At 42.8% G+C, this 22,672-nt stretch overlaps 1 protein-coding gene and 1 long non-coding RNA gene across 6 annotated transcripts in view; both read right to left on the reverse strand.

The window, feature by feature from the left end:
* Positions 1–5,134, reverse strand: part of LOC122543944 — a 15,389-nt gene extending 10,255 nt beyond the window's left edge. Inside the window, exons 1-2 of one of the 3 annotated variants that reach the window (XR_006310194.1) lie at positions 2,056–5,130; positions 453–585 (exon numbers count right to left, since the gene is read on the reverse strand). This is a non-coding gene — a long non-coding RNA (uncharacterized LOC122543944). Of the gene's footprint in view, positions 1–452; positions 586–2,055 lie in introns of all 3 variants that reach the window. The other 2 variants (XR_006310193.1, XR_006310192.1) reach the window with 2 other exon arrangements.
* Positions 5,135–11,947: 6,813 nt separating this feature from the next.
* On the reverse strand, positions 11,948–19,525 carry LOC122543935 (gastrula zinc finger protein XlCGF52.1-like). Of its 3 annotated transcripts, none has more exons than XM_043682883.1 (3): positions 19,417–19,525; positions 19,003–19,107; positions 11,948–14,654 (listed from the first exon to the last, which is right to left on the reverse strand). In XM_043682883.1, exon 3 carries the CDS (start codon positions 14,584–14,586, stop codon positions 13,351–13,353), a length of 1,236 nt encoding a protein of 411 aa, XP_043538818.1. In that variant the 5' UTR covers positions 14,587–14,654; positions 19,003–19,107; positions 19,417–19,525; the 3' UTR covers positions 11,948–13,350. The 3 variants fall into 3 exon arrangements, with proteins under 3 accessions (XP_043538818.1, XP_043538819.1, XP_043538817.1); XM_043682884.1 differs by having other exon boundaries at positions 19,003–19,118; positions 19,417–19,519; XM_043682882.1 differs by having other exon boundaries at positions 19,003–19,523.
* Positions 19,526–22,672: the final 3,147 nt, after the last annotated feature.

A 22,672-nucleotide genomic window follows, 5' to 3' on the forward strand; every position in this document is an offset into this window, starting at 1 on the left:
GACCTTTTTCATTGGAGAAAAGGAGGAGGAGAGGGGACCTAATTGAGGTATACAAGATAATGAGAGGCATAGATAGAGTCGATAGCCAGAGACTATTTCCCAGGGCAGAAATGACTAACACGAGGGGTTATAGTTTTAAGCTGGTTGGAGGAAAGTCAGAGGGGATGTCAGAGGCAGGTTCTTTACACAGAGAGTTGTGAAAGCATGGAATGCATTGCCAGCAGCAGTTGTGGAAGCAAGGTCATTGGGGACATTTAAGAGACTCCTGGACATGCATATGGTCACAGAAATTTGAGGGTGCAAATATGAGGATCAGTGGTCAGCACAACATCATGGGCTGAAGGGCCTGTCCTGTGCTGTACTGTTCTATGTTCTATGAAAGGAAACATTCAGCCTTGTCTGTTTTACTCCCCCAATGGTTCCCTGTCAGTTTGCTGTTCATACTGCCTCACCTCATTTTTCCTGCCAAACTAGAACGTTGCTCACATCAGCTGCTTGTTGTCCATAAGAATGGTGGGTTGCTTTGAATTCATGGGAAGAGAAACAGGAATGTGGAATTACAAACTCAGGCAGACCAGCCCTGACCTGTGGAGGAAATGCAAACCTATCAGTGTTATTTATCTGAAATACCAAGTACTCTTTTTTTTGTTGTTGAAGGGAGCTGGAAATATGCCTCTAATATGGACAAAAATTTGAGTCAATTTTAGTATTATCAGATACAGAGACCAGTTGTAATTAAACTTACGACAAGTCTAGAACTGCACCCACTAAGACACCATTCCATGCAATGTAAACTGCAATGTAATAGGTAACTGTATAGCCTGTGTCACATAAACCAAGGCAACTGGATGTAACAAGATGAAGGTAGGGTTGAAGGTTATGTACAGAATGATGGGAGAATGCAATGATGAATCAGACAGAGTCCAGAGTAACGTAAAGAGAGACTAGGCCAATTGTGATTTAATGTGGGCCGTCCCCTCCAGTGACTGAGGTCACAATAGTCCTGACCCCCTGCAGCGAGTGAGGTCATAATGACCCTGTGTGAATTACTCCTTCTCAATCTCTGACTCATTGCAGTTTATTGCCAGGGATTCACTCAGATAGATTTGTGCTCACACAGGCATATATTTATTATGTTAATCCAGACAGATGAGTGGGCTGATGTAAAGTCTTTGTGCCAAGCTTCAATGTAATTCGTGATCAGAAATATTGATATAATTGACAATTCTGCACATGTAGATTTATTCGACACTCACAATGCCTGACATAAATTTAGATTGATTCTTTTAATCTCCTGTTTTTTGTCTGTATCCCTTCAAAGGTGGACAATTCTGATAATTGCATCTACAGTGACAAAATCTTTGGCAGCAGAGTGTTCCATGTAATTGAATGGTGAATATACAAAGCGAGATGTTTACACCATGCAATGACATCAGCTGAAATCAGCACTGCCGTCACATTTTATTAACGAAGCGAATGAACTGAATGTACACACAGTTTTGGAATGATACCTGGCAGTTGCTGACAAGTCTTAAACATATCAGGACCTCAACATAGTAAATGAGGTGGGGAGAATGAAACAGTCTATTAATGTGCAGTGACATGAAGCATCAGATGAATTGAAAAATGTTGACTTAAAATGTCAGCAACCTTTTACAGCACAGTTAGTTTTGGATGGTACCAGTTAACAGAAGCCCTGGCAAAACTGCAGTCACTGGGAAGCTTTTTTAATCAGTAAAGAACTCAAGAGTTGCGAGGAAATGGCATGAGAGTGGAATTGAGGAGAATCAGATCTGCCATGATCTCATTAAATGGTTGTGCAGATACCATGGGCCAAATGGCCTACTCTATTCCAACACCACATGTATGGCAGCATTTTTAATACATGGTGGAAGCTCCTACTGTTGGCAGAATGCTGCTGCATATGCTCCTGAAAGATGTTCTAATTATGGATATTATGGGGAATCAACAATCATTCCGACTGACTTGATTCTCATTTAATGTCAAAGGTATTGTTATTTGTACATCAATCCCGAACATTAGTTGGAATCATACCTAGCAGAAACGTGTGGTTGTTGGATGTAAATTATCTCAGTCCCACGACATCATTGCATGAATGTCTCAGGTTGGAATTCTCTGCCTAACCATATTCAGCAGCTTCATCAATAATTTTCCTGAAATCATAAAGTCATAGAATTCTCGCTGGTAATGTACTTACAATTGCTTCACTTTCATCCTTTATAATAGATTCCAAGATTTTTCCAATAACAAATATTAAATTAGCTGGTCTGTAGTTACCAGTTTTTGTCTCATACCCTTTTCAAATCAAGGCAACATACTGACAGTTTTCTAATCCTTTGAGACTTCTTCAAAATCTAAAGATTCTTGTAAGATGACTACCAGCGCAACTACAAGATCTCTGTAGCTGGTTCCTTCAATACCCTCGGATGCAGCCCACCAGTTCCAAGGGACTAATAGGCTTTAGCTCTATGAGTTTTCCTAATATACTATTTGTCATGATAGTTATTTCATGTATTTCCTATCTTCCTTTTGCCCTTTGATTATTCAGTAATTTTTGCATTTTATGAGTGGCTTCTACTTTGAAGACTGGAGTAAAGTGTTTATTCGACTCTTTTGCCATTTTCTCATTCCCCATTATTATTTTCCCAGTTTATTCTCTACATGGCCTATTTTCACCAGGTTGAGGCAGTTTTTTTTTAATCAGTAAAGAACTCAAGAGTTGCGAGGAAATGGCATGAGAGTGGAATTGAGGAGAATCAGATCTGCCATGATCTCATTAAATGGTTGTGCAGATACCATGGGCCAAATGGCCTACTCTATTCCAACACCACATGTATGGCAGCATTTTTAATACACGGTGGAAGCTCCTACTGTTGGCAGAATGCTGCTGCATATGCTCCTGAATAGATGTTCTAATTATGGATATTATGGGGAATCAACAATCATTCCGACTGACTTGATTCTCATTTAATGTCAAAGGTATTGTTATTTGTACATCAATCCCGAAGCAATATGCCAATTTTCTACACAAGTGCACTTGCTCCACCAAATAGTGAACTTGACCACAGACACTGATTTTCATGAATGTAACAGGGACAGAAATCTGATTCAAGCATTGCATGGGTGGATAGATGGCATGGATTTATGAGGAAACAAGTCATTCCAGGATTTTGGACGGGAAAGGCAAGTTCAAATTAAGACAGTAACTTGCTGGGATGTTGGGGTTGGAATGCAAATATGGCAGATTTATAGCAAAAGGGACAGTGTCTGTAGGAGAATGGTTAACAATGCAGCAAATAGAGAGAAGGTCAGTAGTCAGACATTTCATGGAAATAGGGCCAATGGAGCAGTAAGTGAGGCACTTGGACAAGGTGAGGTCTGACAGGGCATGACATGAGATTAGAGTTTGTCTCAGTGACCAATTGGAAAGGAGAGAAACGAGAGCAAGCTGATCAGATTTTCTCAAGCCTTATTAACAAAGAAACTCTTGTGCTCCTGAAACTTGCTGTTGGAGGTGAGGATTGAGGGGGCAGGAGGGAGGGAGCATCCATCAAAAATTTCTGTTCGATATTAAAATGACTGACCATACTGTGTAACTGATAGACATCTGCTTTATTTGACACTTAGAATGTAAGCACCTTTCACTGGACTGGAGTTTATTAGCATCAACAGAAACAGACTCCAATGAACGTGGATGAGTTCCAATTTGATTAACTGAAAATCCCATCACTGGAGTGACTTGTGACATTGCTGGTGTCTCACCAGATTGGATGATTGCGCAAATTTCTTCTCACACATGGAGCAGGCAAATGATCTCTTCCCAGTGTGACCTCGCTGGTGTAAAGTAAGATGAGATGATCATCTGAACCCAGTCGCACAGTGAGAGCACCTGAATGGTCTCTCATTGGTGTGAATATGTTGGTGGGACATCAGTTTCCCAGAGCTGTTAAAGCACTTCCCACAAACTGGGAATTTAAAACGTCTATTTTCAGAGTGAATATGTTTCAAGTGCCCAGAACATTTAAAACACTTCCCACAATCGAGGCATTTAAATGGTCTTTAACCAGACTGAACACTTTGGTGTAACTTGAGGTGGGATGGGTCAATGAATCCCTGCCCACATTTAGAGCAGATGAATGGCCTCTTGCCAGTGTGACGATGCTGGTGCCGACTGAGTTTAGATGATATTTTGAACCCAGTTCCACTGTGATAGCAGCTGAATGGTCTATCATTAGTGTGAGTACATTAATGGACAATCAGTTCACCAGAACCTTTAAAGCACTTGCTACAGTTTGGACATTTAAAAGGTTTCTCTCAATGTCAATCTGTGGGTGTGCACTGAGGCGATATGACTGAGTAAATCCAATTCCACATTCAGAGCAGGTGAATGGCCTCTCCCTAGTATGAATGCACTTGTGAATGCCCCACAGTCAGAACATCTGACCCTTTCTTCCTCAGTGTAAACAAACTGATGGGACATCAGATCAGCAGAACTCTTAAAGCACTTTCCACAACCTGGACATGGAAAAGGTCTCTTGTCAGTGTGAACAAGTTGGTGGGACTGCTGATGGCTGGAAATTTTAAAAGCAATTTCAGTAGCTTGTACATTTATCAGTGTGAAATCGCTGGTCTGTCAGGAGGATGAATAACTGAGTGAATCCCTTCCCACACAGGAAGCAGGTCAACGGCCTCTCCCCAGTGTGAACATGTTGGGGAATTATCAGCACAGAGTAGTGACTGAATCCTTTCTCACAGGTCATGATTTTCCATAGTTTCAACCCACTGTGACTGCATTTGTGCTTCTTGAGGCCAGTTGATTGGCTAAAGCCTTTTGTCAGAAGATATGTATCTGTTCTTCCCACTGTGAATGGTGCTTTCTCCTTCCATGGTTAAAATCTTTAATCCTCAGGTCTTGATAAATAAAGTGACTCCATCAGATCATGACGTGATATTTGGTTTCAGTTTCATGACTTCAAATCCTTGATAAAATATCATTAGGTTCATACAGGGGAGAGGGTGTTCACCTACTCCACATGTAGGAAGGCATTTACTCAGTTATGGCTGTGAGTTTGCTCACTGAGCTGGCAGGTTTGTTTTCAGATGTTTCATCATCATGCTACGGAACATCATCAGTGAGCCTCCGGTGAAGTGCTTCACCAGAGGCTCACGATGCCCTCTTGTCCTAGCTTCACCTGTCAGTGGAAACATCAAATCTACTTCTATCTTATCCATTTCCTTCATAATTTTCTATGTTTCTACAAGAACCCTCCTCATTATTCTGAATTCCAATGTATATAATCCCAATCTACTCAGTCTCTGCGAGACTATACACTAATGTAATTTTGAAACAGTGTGTCAGGTTCTTAATTTCTTCATGATACAATAATAATAAATGATGTCCCAGTGATGACTGCTGTATTTTTAGGCCTTTTTCCTTTCTAACTCTGGATTCTTTCTATTCTCATATTCAGTTCCTCTATGGACAAGTCCCAAGTCTTCGAGGGTGTCTCTTTTAATCTTGATGTGGAGGTGTCGGTGTTGGACTGGCATGGTTAAAGTTAAAAATCACTCTGAGCATTCTGAAAGCTAATACTTCCAAATAAACCTGTTGGACTATAACCTAGTGCTATGTGATTTCTAACTCTCTTAATCTTGTTATCCAGCAAAAGTATTGGTAACACACCCGGGATCAGTAAAAACAAAACCTGGTCTTTCCGTCAATTTCAGTGATGAGACATAATGTGTATCCCACAACAAATATCAAATAAACCATTAACAAAAACAGAAGTTGCTGGAAAAGCTCAGCAGGTCTGGTAGCATCTGTGAAGAAAAATCAGAGTTAATGTTTCGGGTCAAGTGACACTTCCTTTGGCATGCAGCATTAACTCTGATTTCTCTTCATCAATGCTGCCAGACTTGCTGAGCTGTCCCATTAACTTTTGTTTTTGTTTCAGATTTATAGCATCTGCAGTTCTTTCAGTTTTCATCAAATAAAGCAGCTTTGGTGTTTAATACATAAAATAGAATCTTCCTTGTCTCTGCAATGTGTGGGCAATGGCGAGTCAGTTGGGAAAATATAGTGAGATCCCGATTCTCAATGTCAGGGAATGAAGTCAGATTTTCCACCCAGGATTTTAACACAGAGATGAGAATCTTGCTGGTAAATAGTGAGAATCCCATTTGCATTCACCTTATTATTATCTACTCTCAGCTGATTTATTTGCAATTTGATATTTTCCCATTTGGCATAGGAAAACTTGATGCTGACAACTTCTAACATGAACATTTTAAAAGGTACTTAGCTGCCCTCAGTTTGTTTCTCCAGATCTGCATCTTGATAGTGTTCTTCAAAACGGTATTTCAGGACATGCACCATGACCAGCATCGTTCATCTTCTGAGGTTGACATTGGAAGTGAGCCAGCCTCCCCACCACCTCAAGGAATAGAACATAGAACATTACAGCACAGTACAGGCCCTTCAGCCCTAGATGTTGCACCGACCTGTGAGACGAAACTGAAGCCCATCGAACTTACACAATTCCATTATCATCCGTATGTCTATCCAATGACAATTTAAATGCCTTAAAGTTGGCGGGGCTACTACGGTTGCAGGCAGTAAAGAGACCTAAGGGGCAACTTTTTCCCTACAGTCATGCAGACTGATGTCTGAAGGGATGGCATGCAGGTCTGTGTGCATATCCAGCAGTAAAGAGACCTAAGGGGCAACTCCATCTACCACTTCTCAGCCCATTGGCCCATCTGGTCCAGATCCTGTTGAAATCAGAGGTAACCCTCCTCGCTATCCACTAACCCTCCAATTTTGATGTCATCTGCAACTTACTAACTGTACCTCTGATGCTCGCATTCAAATCATTTATGTAAATGACAAAAAGTAGAGGACCCAGCACCAATCCTTGTGGCACTCCACTGGTCACAGGCCTCCAGTCTGAAAAACAACCTCCACCACCACCCTCTGTCTTCTACCTTTGATCCAGTTCTCTGTCCAAATGGCTAGTTCTCCCTGTATGCCGTGAGATCAAACCTTGCTAATCAGTCTATGGGGAACCTTGTCAAACGCCTTACTGAAGTCCATATAGATCACACCTACCGCTCTGCCCTCATCAATCCTCTTTACTTCCTCAAAAACCTCAATCAAGTTTAATCCAATGCACAAAACCATGTTGACTATCCCTGATCAGTCCTTGCCTTTCCAAATACATGTACATCCTGTCCCTCAGGATTCCCTCCAACAACTTGCCCACCACTGATGTCAGGTTCCCTCGTCTATAGTTTCCTGGCTTGTCCTTACCACCCTTCTTAAACAGTGGCACCACGTTAGCCAACCTCCAGTCTTCCGGCACCTCACCTGTGACTATCGATGTTACAAATATCTCAGCAAGAGGCCCAGCAATCACTTCTCTAGCTTCCCACAAAGTTCTAGGGGACACCTGATCAAGTCCTGGGGATTTATCCACCTTTACCCATTTCAAGACATCCAGCACTTCCTCCTCTATATTATGGACATTTTGCAAGATGTCACCATCTATTTCCCTACAGTCTATATCGTCCATATCATTTTCCACAGTAAATACTGATGCAAAATGCTCATTTAGTATCGCCCCCATTTCCTGCAGCTCCACACAAAGGCCGCCTTGCTGATCTTTGAGGGGCCCTATTCTCTCCCTCGTTACCCTTTTGTCCTTAATGTATTTGTAAGAACTCTTTGGATTCTCAATTTTATTTGCCAAAGCTATCTCATGTCCCCTTTTTGCCGTCCTGATTTCCCTCTTAAGTATACTCCTACTTCCTTTATACTCTAAGGATTCACTCGATCTATCCTGTCTATCCCTTACATGTGCTTCCTTCTTTTTCTTAATCAAACCCTCAATTTCTTTAGTCACCCAGCATTCCCTATACCTACCAGCCTTCCCTTTCACCCTACCAGGAATATACTTTCTCTGGATTCTCATTATCTCATTTCTGAAGGCTTCCCATTTTCCAGCTGTCGCTTTACCTGTGAACATCTGCCCCTCATCAGCTTTCGAAAGTTCTTGCCTAATACCATCAAAATTGGCCTTTCTCCAATTTAGAACTTCAACTTTTAGATCTGGTCTATCCTTTTCCATCATTATTTTAAATCTAATAGAATTATGGTCACTTGCCCCAAAGTGCTCCGCCACTGACACCCCAGTCACCTACCCTGCCTTATTTCCCAAGAGTAGCTCAAGTTTTGCACCTTCTCTACTCGGTACATCCACATACTGAATCAGAAAATTGTTTTGTGCACACTTAACAAATTCCTCTCCATCTAAACCCTTAATACCATGGCAGTGAGAAACTGGAGAGGTCTGGAGTCAGGCAAGGAGAACCTTAACAGGCACTTTCACCCAACAAGCTAGTGGAAGGGAGGATAGCAGCAGAGGAAACTGATTGGATTGTCTCAATCTTAGTGACAAATAAGCTCTTTGATCTCTGCACATTTGTTGTTAGATGAAAGAGAGATTAGATTAGATTAGATTACATTACAGCGTGGAAACAGGCCCTTCGGCCCAACAAGTCCACACCGACCCGCTGAAGCGCAACCCACCTATGCCCCTACACTTACCCCTTACCTAACACTACGGGCAATTTAGCATGGCCAATTCACCTGACCTGCACATCTTTGGACTGTGGGAGGAAACCGAAGCACCCGGAGGAAACCCACACAGACACGGGAGAACGTGCAAACTCCACACAGTCAGTCGCCTGAGGTGGGAATTGAACCCAGGTCTCAGGCGCTGTGAGGCAGCAGTGCTAACCACTGTGCCACCGTGCCGCCCATAAAGAGGACAGGGAGACCCTTCCAAAGGGACTCACGTATTAGAGATATTAAAAACACTCAACACACTGTGTTTAACATAAAGCTAATTCAAGTGAGTTTTATTCTGAATATTCACACATAAAACTGTTCTGGAATTTACTAACATCAGGAGAAAAAGACCAAATGAGAAATGGATGGGTCCAGGATTTGATTAACAACAAATCCAACTCCTGCAATCACTTATGAACTCAGAAGGTGGGATATTGCAATGAATCTTCCCACACTCAGAGCAAGTGAACAGTCTCCCCATCCTGTTAACATCACTGGTGTACTGCGCAGTCAGATGATTGCTTGAAGCCACTGCTGCAGTAAGAGCTCCTGAATGGTCTGTCCTGTGTGACAGAATACACTGGTAGGAAATCAGATCACAGACTTCCAGAGCACTTTTCCCAGTCTCAGCAGGGGCAGTTGATCAGATCATCTCAATCTCTGAGACAACAGGCTTTTCACACTTGTTAAAAGTGAGGATGGAGGGGGGAGAGAGAGAGCAAACAATGCAAAATGGCATCTCCTGTTAGAGACAATAAGATGACACACTGTGTTTTACACAAAACAGCTTTATTTGACATGTATCTACATTAACATGTGATGAAGCAGGCAGTTATTAACATTAGCAGAAACAGACAGCAATGAACATGGCTCACTCCAGGACGTGACTAATAATAAAATCATGAACTCCCTAGTGACTCAGCAGATGTGACACCTGTGTGAATCCCATCCGAAATTGGAGCAGTTGGATGGCTTCTCCCCAGTGTGAATGTGCTGATGCCTCAGCAGGTGGGATGACTGAGAGAAACTTTTCCCACCGTCAGAGGTGACCAGCTTCTCTCGTGTGACCTCCACAGTGCAGTGAGATAAGGTGATCACCTAAACACAACTCTACAGTGCACCTGAACAGTTTCTTGCCCCGTGTGAACACTTTGTGCAGGTGAATGGTGGCCTCTTCCAGGTGTGAACTCTAGCATATCAAACAGGATAGATAACAGTGCCAGTTCATCTGATTTCTCAGGATTGATTCTTACAGTTTGTCTGCTAGCCAAGTTAGACTGACTGGTCTATAGCTGTTTGGTGTTTCCTTTGTACCCTTTTTAAAATAATAAAACCACATTTGGATTCCTCCAGCCATTCAGCACCTCAGCCATACCTAAAGTCAAAAGCGTAAAGCATGGAAACAGGTGGTTCAGTCCAACCTATCCATGCCAACCAGATACCCTAAATTAATTTAGTCCCATATCCCTCTAAACCCTTCCTATTCATATACCCATTTAGATGCCTCCTAAATACCATAATTGTACCAAATGCCTCTGACAGTTCATTCCATTTATGCACCACACTGAAATAGTTGCCCCTTAGGTATCTTTTAAATCATTCCAGTCTCACCATAAACCTATGCCCTCTAGTTCTGGGCTCACCAACTCTGAGGAGTAGACCTTTGCTGTTCACCTGATCTATAACCCTCAAATTTTATAACCTTCTCTAAGGTCACTCCTCAGCCTCCAACACTCTAGGGACAATAACTGCAGCCTATTTAGCCTCTGCTTACAGATCAAACCCTCCAACACTGGCAACATTTTTGTAAATCTTTTCTGAACCCTTTCAAGTTTCACAACATCCTTCCTACTACAGGGAGGCCAGTAATGAAGGCAGTATTCCAAAACGGGCCTAACCAATGTCCTGCACAGCCGCAACATGACCTCCCAACTCCTATGCTCAATCCACTGAACAATAAGGCCAAGATACCAAATGCCTTCTTTACTATCCTGTCTACCTGCAACTCCACTTTTAAGGAACTATGAACTTGCACTCCAAGGAACTGTGTACAGCAACATTCCCCAAGACTTTAACATGAAGTGTCTATGTTCTGCCCTGATTTGCCTTATCAAAATGCAACACCTCACATTTATTTAAATTAAACTCCATCTGCCACTCGGTTCACCTGCCCAACTGATCAAGGTCCTGGTGTGCTGTGAGGTAACCTTCTTTGCTTTTGACTACATGAACAATTTTGGTGTTACCTGCAAGCTTACTAACTATACCTCTTGTATTCACATCCAAATCATTTATAAAGAACAAAAGCAGTGGAGCCAGTACCAATCCTTGTGGCACACCCCTGGCCACAGATCTCCAGTCTAGTGAAGATTGGAAAATAATCTTCACAGCATCTGCTATTTCCACCCTGACCTGCTCCAACATCCTAGGAGCAATTCATCTGGCCTGAGTAACTTACCTACTTTCAATGATTCCATTTAACACTTCCTCTCATTATTATTATTTTGCCTAATATTTCACATGGCTCATTCTGGATTACTCTATCCATATCATCCTTTTCTTTGGTTTAGACACTCCCACTGCAGGCCTCACTAAACAGTGCCATCAGACTCTGTATTACTCTGCGACAGGGAAATGAAGCGCGAGTGACAGAACATCACCCACTTCCACATTGTGGACAAACCTTTACAGAGTTGTCATCAATTGACATCTTCTCCAAAGCTGACTCAAAACAAGGAAAAAGCAGCTGGAACTTCCTCCTGATTCAAGGATAGGTGACATTGTGGACTTCAATAGTGCGAGTGATTGCTGTTTGCCTGCAGCAAGAATAAATGTTTATGCGTGAAGGAGACCAAACTTGCACATAGACTCCACACATCACCTCACAAAACCCTGCACAGCTGCTGTAAGACCTCCTTGCTCCTGCACTCAAACCCTCTTGCAATGAAAGACAAAAATTCAATTTGCCTTCCTAACTTCTTGCTTTGAATGACTGGTGTACAAGGATAACCAGGTCCCTTTGTGCATCAGCAGTTCCAAATCTATCAGCATTTAAATAATACTTTTCCATTCTGAATTTTCTACCAAAGCGGATAACTTTACAGTGATACTGCATCTGCCATGCATTTTTCACTCACTCAAATTGACTAAATCACTCCGAAACCTGTATCCTGCTCAGTCCCAATCCTTCCCAGTTTTTGTCAACCAACTTGGATGTATTATGTTGGATTCTCTCATCACTGATGTATGATTTGAATAGCTGGGGTCGAAGGACACTGACAACTTGCCCCCATTATGTTGGATTCTCTCATCACTGATGTATGATTTGAATAGCTGGGGTCGAAGGACACTGATCCTTGTGGTGCCCGACTTGTCAAAACCTTGTCAAAACAGAGGAACCTCAATTATCTGAATTTTGGGTTATCCAAACAAGATCGCAAGGTCCAATGCTTGGCTAAACTGTGATATCCGGCATTCGATTATACGAACAAAATACTCCCTGCCTTTTTTGTTCGGATAATCGAGGTTACAATGTACTCCAACCTTCTGCTCAGAGTTTCCTGTCTGCTAACCAATTCTCAATCCACATCAATATATTCCCAACAGTCCTGTCTACTTTGATTTTATAAATTAAGCTCTTCAGTGGGATTTTATCAAAAGCTTCTGGAAAATCAAAATGACCAAAAATCAACCAGTTCCACTGGCCAAATCGACAAAGAAAACTTCAGTAGATTTGTCAAGCATGATTTCACTGATCCTAAACTGACAGAAGATCCTCTGACTTGCCCAGTCCCCTCTGCACTGGGCCGTCAAAGATCGTAGACATGTCCACATGCAGCACTTGCTCCAGAGCACCTGGGATGGGAAATAAGTGCTGATCCAGGCAGCACTGCCGACATCCCACGAAGAAATATATTTAAAAACATCTAAGGGCCCCTTGTTCAGTAATGCCTCAATTTTAAAATCCTCACCCTTGTTTTCAAATTTGCCTACGGTCTGCCCCTCTCGACTTCCACATGTTCCACATCTTGTCCCACAGACCCAAGTGATTATCTTATCTCTAAGGCAATCAGAATGAGACAAAGATTTGATGCATCATAGTTTAACAAAAAGCTGCTTTGGATCATTTTTATCCCAAAATAGTAATTGAACCTCTAGTGTTTGCAAACATCATGAGAAATAAAGCCAGAAAGCATGGTTTGGATGCAGAAAGCAATAGTATTTAAATCCAATACTGAAAAGAGGGGAATCATTGTTGTTTAACCAATCCAGATGAACCACAAAATCACTTCACAAACAATATGCAGGTGGACAGTCTGTACCCAGCGTAAATGTGTTGACATACAGCGACATTGTGATTGCTTGCAAAACGTATCCTACAGATACACAATTTTATCAGCATTTTATCTACAATACCAGTACCTTTTAATAGATCGTAAGTTAATAACACCAATACAAATGTCCCAATGACCGGCACTCAGTAATTGGTCTGAGTAAAAGAAAAACCCTTCACCTGTTATTCTTCGTGAAATTGCCAGAATGTTAGCAAACAGCAAAGCCTCTTACACAAACACAGCAGGTGAACGGGATTCATCCAGTGTCATTTCACCAGTATGTTAACAATTTGGATGACAGAAGGAATTCATTACCATATACAGAACAATCGAACAGTCTCTCCATATAGTAAGCAGGCTGTTGCATCAGCAAGGAAGTTGACTGAGTGACCGTTTCTCCCCAGTGTGAATTCGCTCGTGTCTCCGCAGGTGGGATGATTTGGTAAATGCCTTCCCACAATTGGTGCAGGTGAATGGTTTCTCCCCAGTGTGAATTCGCTGGTGTTCCAGCAAGTTGGACGATGAAGTGAATCTTTTTCCACATTCAGAACAGGTGAATGGTCTCGCCCCAGTGTGAACTCGCTGGTGTTCCAGTAGTTTAGTTGAGCAAATGAATCCTTTTCCACATTGAGAACAGGTGAATGGTCTCTCCCCAGTGTGAATTCGCTGGTGTTTCAGCAAGCTGGATGTTGAAGTGAATCCCTTCCCACACTGGGAGCAGATGAACGGTCTCTCCCCAGTGTGAACTCCCTGGTGTTCCAACAGTTTCGACGACTGAGTGAACCCTTTCCCACACACGGAGCAAGTGAATGGTCTCTCCCCAGTGTGAAGTCGCTGGTGTACCTGCAGGTTGGATGACGAAGAGAATCCCTTTCCACAATCACAGCAAATGAATGGTCTCTCCCCAGTGTGAACTCTCTGATGTATCTGCAGGCTGGATGATGAAGTGAATGACTTTTCACAATTGGAGCAGGTGAATGGTCTCTCCCCAGTGTGAATCCGCTGGTGTATCTGCAGGATAGACGATCGAGTAAATCCCTTTCCACAATCGGAGCAGGTGAACGGCCTCTCCCCAGTGTGAACCCGCTGGTGCATCAGCAGGCTGGATGACCAAGTGAATCCTTTCCCACAATCGGAGCAGGTGAATGGTCTCTCCCCAGTGTGAATTCGCTGGTGTGTCTGCAGGCTGGATAACTGCACAAATCCTTTTCCACACTCTGAACACATGAATGGTCTGTCCCCAGAATGAACTTCCTGGTCTGTCAGCAGGTTGGATGAGTGTGCAAATGTCTCCCCCCAATCGGAGCAGGTGAATGGTCTCTCTCCGGTGTGAACCGGTTGGTCTATCTGCAGGTCGGATGACAGAGTGAATCCCTTCTCACAATCAAAACAGATGAATGGCTTCTCCCCAGTGTGACTGTTTTCATGAGTTTCCAGATGGGATGGATAAAAAAATCCTTTCCCACAATCTCCACATATTAACAGTGTCTCCCCAGTGTGACTGCACTGGCCTTTGGACATTTCAGATGAAACTTCACAGATGCTTCCACACACACATGATGTGTGTTTCTCTCCAGTGTGAACAGTGCATTTTCCTTCCATGTTCAAAACTGGTTATGATAAACACAGTGACTGTTGGATCTGGATGTGGTTTAATTTGAAGTCTCTAACTGCAAATGAAAAATTTTCAAACAGAAAACAAGTGTATTAGGAGAAACCAGAAGAACACAGCTTGTGAAACTGAGAGAAGTTCTGGTCAGTTGTGGAGATGACACGGAGGGAAAATGCTGGACTACCATTAAAATCAACTCATTCACAAATCTTCTTCAGGGAAGCAAACCAGTCAGTGTTTGCACAAAACTACAGGAAGAGATAGACACGAAGGAGTTGCACCTTATAGACCTATAACTCAATCCTGTTCCTGTTTTCTCTCTTTAATCCCTCTGAAGGGCTACGAACAAGTGCAGAGTTCCTTGAAAGTGGAGTTGCAGGTAGACAGGACAGTGAAAAAAGCATTTGGCATGCGTGCCTACATTGGTCAGTGCACTGAGTACAGGAGTTGGAAAGTCCTGTTACACTGGTATGAGACATTGGCTCAGCCAATTTTGGAATACTGAGTTCAGTTCTAGCCTCCCTGCTATAGAAATTAAAAAGTTTGCGTTATAAGGAGAGGCTGCCTGAAGCATCAAAGACCGAGGGATGACCATACAGAAGTTTGGTCATGAAGGATATTGGTTCAGGTGAATAGTCAAGGTCTTTTTCCCAGGGAATCAAAAAACTAGACTGCATAGGTTTAAGGTGAGAAGGGAAAGCTTTAAAAGGGACCTCGGGGCAATCGTTCAGTAAAGAAGATGGTGTGTGTAAGGAACGAGCTGCCAGAGGTGGTCGAGGAGGCTGGTACAACATTTAAAAGGCAACTGGAGAAATACAGGAATAGAAAGGGTTTAATCATAGAATCGAATTTCTACAGCATGGAAGTAGGCCATTCAGCCAATCGAGTCCATACCAACACTCCAAAGAATGCGCTACCCAGACCCAGACCCAGCCCCTTAGCCTATCCCTGTAATCCTGCATTTCCCTTGGTTAACTCAACTGCACATCTGAGTTGCATGTAGCATCTAACCTGTACACTTCTGGACTGTGGGAGAAAACCTGAGTGAAACCTATGCAGACATGAGAGTGTGCCAACAGTAGCGCGCTGGAAGCGAACCCACATCTGAGACAACAGTGCTAATCATTGAGCCAACATGCCACCCCACCATGCCACTTTGAGAGATATAGGCCAAATTCTGAGAAATGGACGAGATCGATTTCTGCCTTGGGTGATTGAGAAGAGTTTGCACATTCTCTCCATATCTGCGTGGGCTTCCTCTGGGTGCCTCCGGTTACCTCCCACAATCCAAAGATGTGCAGGTCAGGTGAATTGACCATGCTCAATTGTCCATTGTGTTAGGTGCATTAGTCAGGGATTAGTTTAGGGTATGGGAATGGGTCTGGTTGGGTCACTATTCGGAGGGTGGTGTGGCTTTGTTGGGCTGAAGGGCCTGTTTCATATTGTTGGGAATCTAATTTAATTAATTTAGAACATTTAATCAGCATAAATGAGTTGGACTGAAGAATGTGTTTCCGATACTAAAACAGAAAACGCTGGTGTTACTCAGCATCTGAAATGGTGTCAGATGCTCGAACCATTGCAAACTTGAAGGCACTACAATGCAGGTTACACACTGAATGCTAGAAAATGGGACTAGAGCAAATACCTGCTTGATGACTAGAGTGGATATGATGGGGACATTACGTTCTGCAATTTTATGTCAGAGACTCCGACTCCATTTTGTTTTGTGTTTCGCTGTGACTCTCTTTTCGTAAGCAGACAGGAGTGGCAAGCAGTGAAGAATGGAAGTGATACATTGGCCTTCATAAAGGCATTATTTGAGTACAAGAGCAGGGATATCTTTCTGTGAGGACTCTGGTGTGACCACACCTGGAGTATTGTGTGCACCTTTGTTCTCCTTTCCTGGGGAAGAATGTCCTGGCTATTGAGATAATGTAAAGAAGATTCACCAGACCGATTCCTAGGATGTCACCCACTGATGTATGGGGAGAATCTCGATCCTTTTTAATCCTCCTTTCTTTTGTCTCTGAGTGTATCACTAATTAATATTCTACCTCCCATTTCCTGATCTGCAACTGACCCATCTAAGCTTACACTTTGGTTCCCATTCCCAGCCATACCAGTTTAATACCTCGCCAAAGGAACTAGCAGAAGCCCCCAAGAGATGATGTCCTAGCTCTGCCCAGGGGCAACCAGTCATAGATATCATAGAAACCCTACAGTGTAGAAACAGGCCATTTGGCCAATAAGTCCATACAGACTCTGGGAACAGCATTCTACCCAGACTCTCACCCTACCCTATCCCTGTAACCCTGCAATACACATAGTTAATCCATCTAACCTACACATCCCTGGACACTACAGGCAATTTACCATGGGCAATCCACCTAACCTGCACACCTTTGGACTTTGGGAGGAAACCAGAGCACCCAGAGGAAACCCACGCAGACACGGAGAGAATGTGCAAATTCCATACAGACAATCGCCTGAGGCTGGATTGGAACCTGGGCCCCTAATGCTGTGAGGCAGCAGTGCTAACCACTGAGTCACTGTGCTGTCCCAAGATCTGTACAGGTCCTAACTCCTACAGAAATGATCCCAATGCCTCAGGAATCTAAACATTTCACTGGTACACCAGCTTGCATTCATTTGACCCATCCTCTTATACCGGCTGTTGCTAGCATGTGGCACAGAGAGTAAATCAGAGATTATTACATTAAAAAACAGAGCTGAAATGTGTCCTATTTTCCTATATTCAGCTTTCAGGCCCTCATCCTTTTGCTTAATTATGTCATTGGTACCTATATGTTCCACAACCACTGGCTATTCGTGCTCCAGCTTCACAGTGTCCTGCAGCTACTCCATGCTATCCCTGATGCTGGCATATACTATCCTGGATTCATCTCAATGGCCACAGAAGTGCCGGGCTGGATCTCTGACTGTTGAATGCCTGTCACTGTACCCCTGCCACCCTTTTTCCTCCCATTCTGGTGCCATGAACTTGACTATTGCTAATTTCCCAAGAGGCCACCCCCAAACATAAGTATCTTAAAAAGTACATGTTTTTGAGAGGAAAATGACCACTGGGGACTCCTGCATTTCCTTCCTGAGCGTCTTACTTTATCTGATGCTCACCTATTGCCATTTGCCTATGTAATTCTCACCTGCGGTATGACCATCTCACTAAATGTGCTATCCATGACATTCTCAATATTGTGGATGCTTTACAGTGAGCCCACCCACACCTCCAACTCTGAAAAGCAGTTAGCCAGTAGCCACAGATAGACACACTTTCTGCACACATAGCCATCAGCAACACAAGCAGCACCCCTTAATTCCCATATTGTGTGCAAGAGGAACACACGAGGTGTATGAGGTCTTCTGTCATGACTTTTCTGTACAATAAGCTTGTTACTCTCTTTTCAGAGAATTCAATTGAGCTTGGGATCTTCCTTCGTTTCAAAGATTTCTATTATATTCAAATGCTCCTACTTGTATTTCAGGCATATATTACACTTTTAAAAGCTCAAAGATAATACTCTGCACGTATCACTTACCAATTGGTTGTTTTGATTGGGCCCGTGTCACATTCTGTACTGCCCAGGCTCAGACTGAACACTGCATTCAGTCTTGCAACTTGACCTTCTGTATATCTCACCTCACTGTCTGTTTTCACCCAACTCCAAAGCACTCTGACTGAACCATGCAACGCTCACAATACAGGTAAAAACAATGACTGCAGATGCTGGAAACCAGATTCTGGATTAGTGGTGCTGGAAGAGCACAGCAGTTCAGGCAGCATCCGAGGAGCAGTAAAATCAACGTTTCGGGCAAAAGCCCTTCATCAGGATGAAAGGCTTTTGCCCAAAACGTCGATATTACTGCTCCTCAGATGCTGCCTGAACTGCTGTGCTCTTCCAGCACCACTAATCCAGAAAAACGCTCACAATACAGCCTTTTCATTTTAATGATCTGTTCACATCCACTCTGACCTCAGCCTCCTGTACTGTTCTAATGCAGCTCAATGGGAGCTGAGGAAATAGCATCTCAACTTTCAATTCACCACTTCATAACGCTTCGGACTTAAGGATCTGGATCATTTCACCTGAAAGGATGCTGTCACACAAGTCCATAGGGAATTTTAAAAGTAGGTTTGCAGGTATGAGAATAAGGAATTTAAGGTTAAAAGTATGAAGGGGGTGACTGAGACGAAATTCTGTCAAGGAGACGAGGTGTTATTTGGATAAATCTATGCTCCTGTTAGACCAATATCTACTTCCTCAGATGCAGAGCCCAGAACTGAACACACCCCAGGGGTGATCAAACCACAAATGTCAACACGATGGCTGTTTTCGAGTTGCAAACCTATCGGTCATATTTGGGAACAGAGAGAACAGACAAACCTTTTTCCTTCCACAGTTAAATGCCAATGATATTCAGATCCTGATGACTCCTCTGTCAGAGCATGTTTTGAGATCCCAGTCTGCACAATTTTCTCAATTAATAACCTGTAAACGAACTCACAAAAGAAGATTCACTATTGGTCCAGGACGGAAACTTAGAAAAGACGAACATTTCTCCTGATTTCAGTTTACTATGTAAATACTGCTCTTCAAATCGCCCCGTCCCTCCGCACAAGAATCACGTGCACTGTTGCACCTTGCCCCCAATAAAGATGGCGGCGATAACAGGGGCCTATCACCGCCTTCGGCCTACAGCCGTTATCCCGTTTTGCTGCAAACGCGCTTCGGCGAGTTTTTGATTCCGGTTTGGCGGCCTACATCAGGTGTTGATAAAACCTCTCAGTTCAGACTCACTCAGTTTTTCTTCCGTATTCGCTGATTCTCCCAGTTTTCCCGTCACCACCTTCCGCACTCACTCGAGCGCCAGTTACAGCAGCACTGCGCCGGCAGCTCCACAGGTCACGTGTCGACTCGCCCGCCCCGCCCCTCATTCGCTCCCAATGGTTGGAGGACCAGCCGGTGCCGCTAGTCCCGCCCACCCCCTTCTTATTGGTTATGGTTTGGAGGAGCAGGTGATGGACTTGGGTGGACAAAGTTAAAAATCACACAATACCAGGTTATAGTCCAACGGGTTTATTTGGAAGCACTGCTTTTTCATGAGGTGCTTGTGAAGCAGGACTATAAAACACAGAACTTTGCATCAAAAGATTACAGTGTCATGGAGCTGAAATGATATATTGAACAAACCTAGACTAAGTATTTAATCTTTTAGAATGGGTTTGCTGGTTTCGTTAATATGTAAACCCCAGAACTCCTTTTAAGTCACATTCTCAAGATAACAAGATTTTATAACGTAAGGTGCCATCTCAGCTCTGACAATGCATTGGAGGTGTGAGGTTAATGTCTGTCCCTATCCCAATCTTGTGTCAGACTGGTGGAATTTACAAAATATTACATGGATTGACTGCCTGCAAGTTATGTATTTTTTGAGCAAAATAGATTGTATCTGCAAATACAAATTCACCCCATAAACTTGTGTTGTGTGTGCATGTGAGTGTGAAATTTAGCATCACACCTAACCTGCACATCTTTGGACTGTGGGAGGCAACCCACACAGACACAGGGAGAATGTGCAAACTCGATACTGACAATCGCTCAAGGTTGGAATTGAATCTGGGTCCCTGATGCTGTGAGGCAGCAGTACTAAGCACAGTCACTGAGCCACATCAACTAGCCACAAAAAGACATAATCCACTATCACTAGTATCCTTACATACAAATGAGGAAGGACACTACTTTAACTGGATTAGTGGTGCTGGAAGAGCGTGGCAGTTCAGGCAGCATCCAAGGAGCTTCAAAATCGATGATTTCGAAGCTTTTTGGATGTTGCCTGAACTGCTGTGCTCTTCCAGCACCACTATTCCAGAATCTGGTTTCCAGCATCTGTAGTCATTGTTTTTACTACTTTAAGTGGGATAACACATCCATCCGCGGACAAGCCAAATAGAGCATGCACAATTCCTAGAAGCATAGCATCCAACTGGACCTCTATGAACAAACACATCAATTCGGACCCCGTCTACCACCCTCTGAAATAAAAGAACTGGAAATGACATCACCAACCCAAGGAAACCTAAATACACAAATAGAAAGCAGGGCATAACACCAGAATTTCACTGGAGGCTCACTGATGATGTTATCTAGTATGGTGAGGAAATGTCTGCAAATGAACCTTCCAGCTCAGTGAGCAAACTTACATCCAAGACTTAGTTTAGGTTTGTTAGGTGAATTGGCTATGCTGTAAGTAATCTAATCTAATCTAATCATATCATTTGAGCTGCATGACACTAATTTTTTGCTATAAATTCTGTGTCTTACAGTCCTGCTTCACAACCACCTGATGAAGAAGCATCACTTCGAAAGGTAATGCTTCCAAATAAACCTGTTGGACTATAACCTGGTGTTGTCTGATTTTTAACTTCCTATTGGTCACTGACCTGCTGTCAATCAGCCAGGCCCCATTGTGAGGTGAGTGGTGGGATCCTCCCTCTCTCTGCCCTGGGATAAGCTTCATCATTCACAGTGAACGGTATTGTATCACAGAGGACAGGGGCCCCATTGGGGCTGTACTCTCACTTGAGAATCGCTGCAAATCTATCCCAACTCTTGACCATCTCCCACCAATCTTTCCTTAAAAAGTTAAATTACAAATCAATAGCTGAATCTGCATCCAGCTGCTGTTCAGACTGTTCCAGATTCTCAGAACTTCACATTTATACCCTGCATTATTTGCCAATTGCCCAAAAGCTCTGTTCAGTGGTTATCAAACATTGTGACAATATTAATAATGTCTCTCTTTCAAATGAAATATACTGGAAACAAATCTATACCTTGACTAGATCACTGCCTAATGTTCTCAGATCCAAGGAGAACTATCTGATCGTCTGCTGCCTCCCCGAACAAACCAAAAACTATTTTAATTTTAATGTATTCAGGGATACACTCCTGTGTGTTTATTTGTCAACTAAACTGAAATGAATTTCAGATGAAAATAAATAGAGATTCATCAGCTACACACCTATCAACTTCTTCCATATTCCAGAAGGCACCTTACTTTTTTGGTGAACTCCCCAAGTATTTTTCTGAAATTCTTATTATCTCAACATGACAGATTTTCATCTGCTGAAAAATATTCAGATGTCTTTTCTGTTACAATCCCTTGAGGGTTAGCTTTATCTTTATCAGCTATATTTTGTAATTGGACACTGACTGTAATGATGGAAATATCTGAGGAAGGGTCAGCAGACCCAAAACGTTAACTCTGATTTCTCTTCACAGATGCTATCAGACCTGTTGAACTTTTCCAGCAATTTGTTTTTGTTTCTGATTTACATTTACAATTCATTCAGTTTTATTAGAAATATCAAATTGACTTGACTTTTATGGTAATTTATCTAGTCTCAGTTTCTCGTTGACTAACATGACAAACAGAACTGCTCTTAGTATTCCACCTGTGCTTGAAATCTCCAGCATAATCTCCCGAGTGATATTCTATATTCAACAAAGTGCCTTACTGATTTCCTTAGTGAATTGAATTGAATTTATTGTCACGTGTACAGAGGCACAGTGAAAAGCTTTGTCTTGCGAGCAATACAGGCAGATCATAGAGTTAAGTAGCATAGATAGTAAATAATAGGTAAACAGCGGCAAAAACAAAAACACAGGCACAGGCTAATTTTAAGAGTTTGTGAGTCCATTCAGTATTCTAACAACAGTCGGGTAGAAACTGTTTCGAAACTGGCTGGTACATGTGTTCAGGCTTCTGACCTTATTCCTGATGGTAGAGGTTGTAGTAAAGCATTGCCAGGGTGGGATGAATGGATCTTTGAGAATGCTGGCGGCCTTTCCTTGACAGCAGGCCTGGTAGATGGATTCTGATGATGGGAGGCTGGCCTTTGTGATTGTCTGGGCCAAGTTCACCACTCTCTGTAACCATCTCCGATCTTGAATGGTACAGTTGCCATACCAGGTAGTGATATATCCAGACAGAATGCTCTCGATGGTGCACCTATAAAAGTTGGCAAGGGTATTCCTTATCTACATATGCAGC

Source organism: Chiloscyllium plagiosum, chromosome 45, assembly GCF_004010195.1.
Source record: "Chiloscyllium plagiosum isolate BGI_BamShark_2017 chromosome 45, ASM401019v2, whole genome shotgun sequence".
Lineage (NCBI taxonomy): Eukaryota > Metazoa > Chordata > Chondrichthyes > Orectolobiformes > Hemiscylliidae > Chiloscyllium > Chiloscyllium plagiosum.

Coding starts and splice junctions, on each gene's coding strand:
- LOC122543935 (XM_043682883.1), bottom strand. CDS start 14,586: ATGGAAGGAAAATGCACTGTTCACACTGGAGAGAAACACACATCATGT.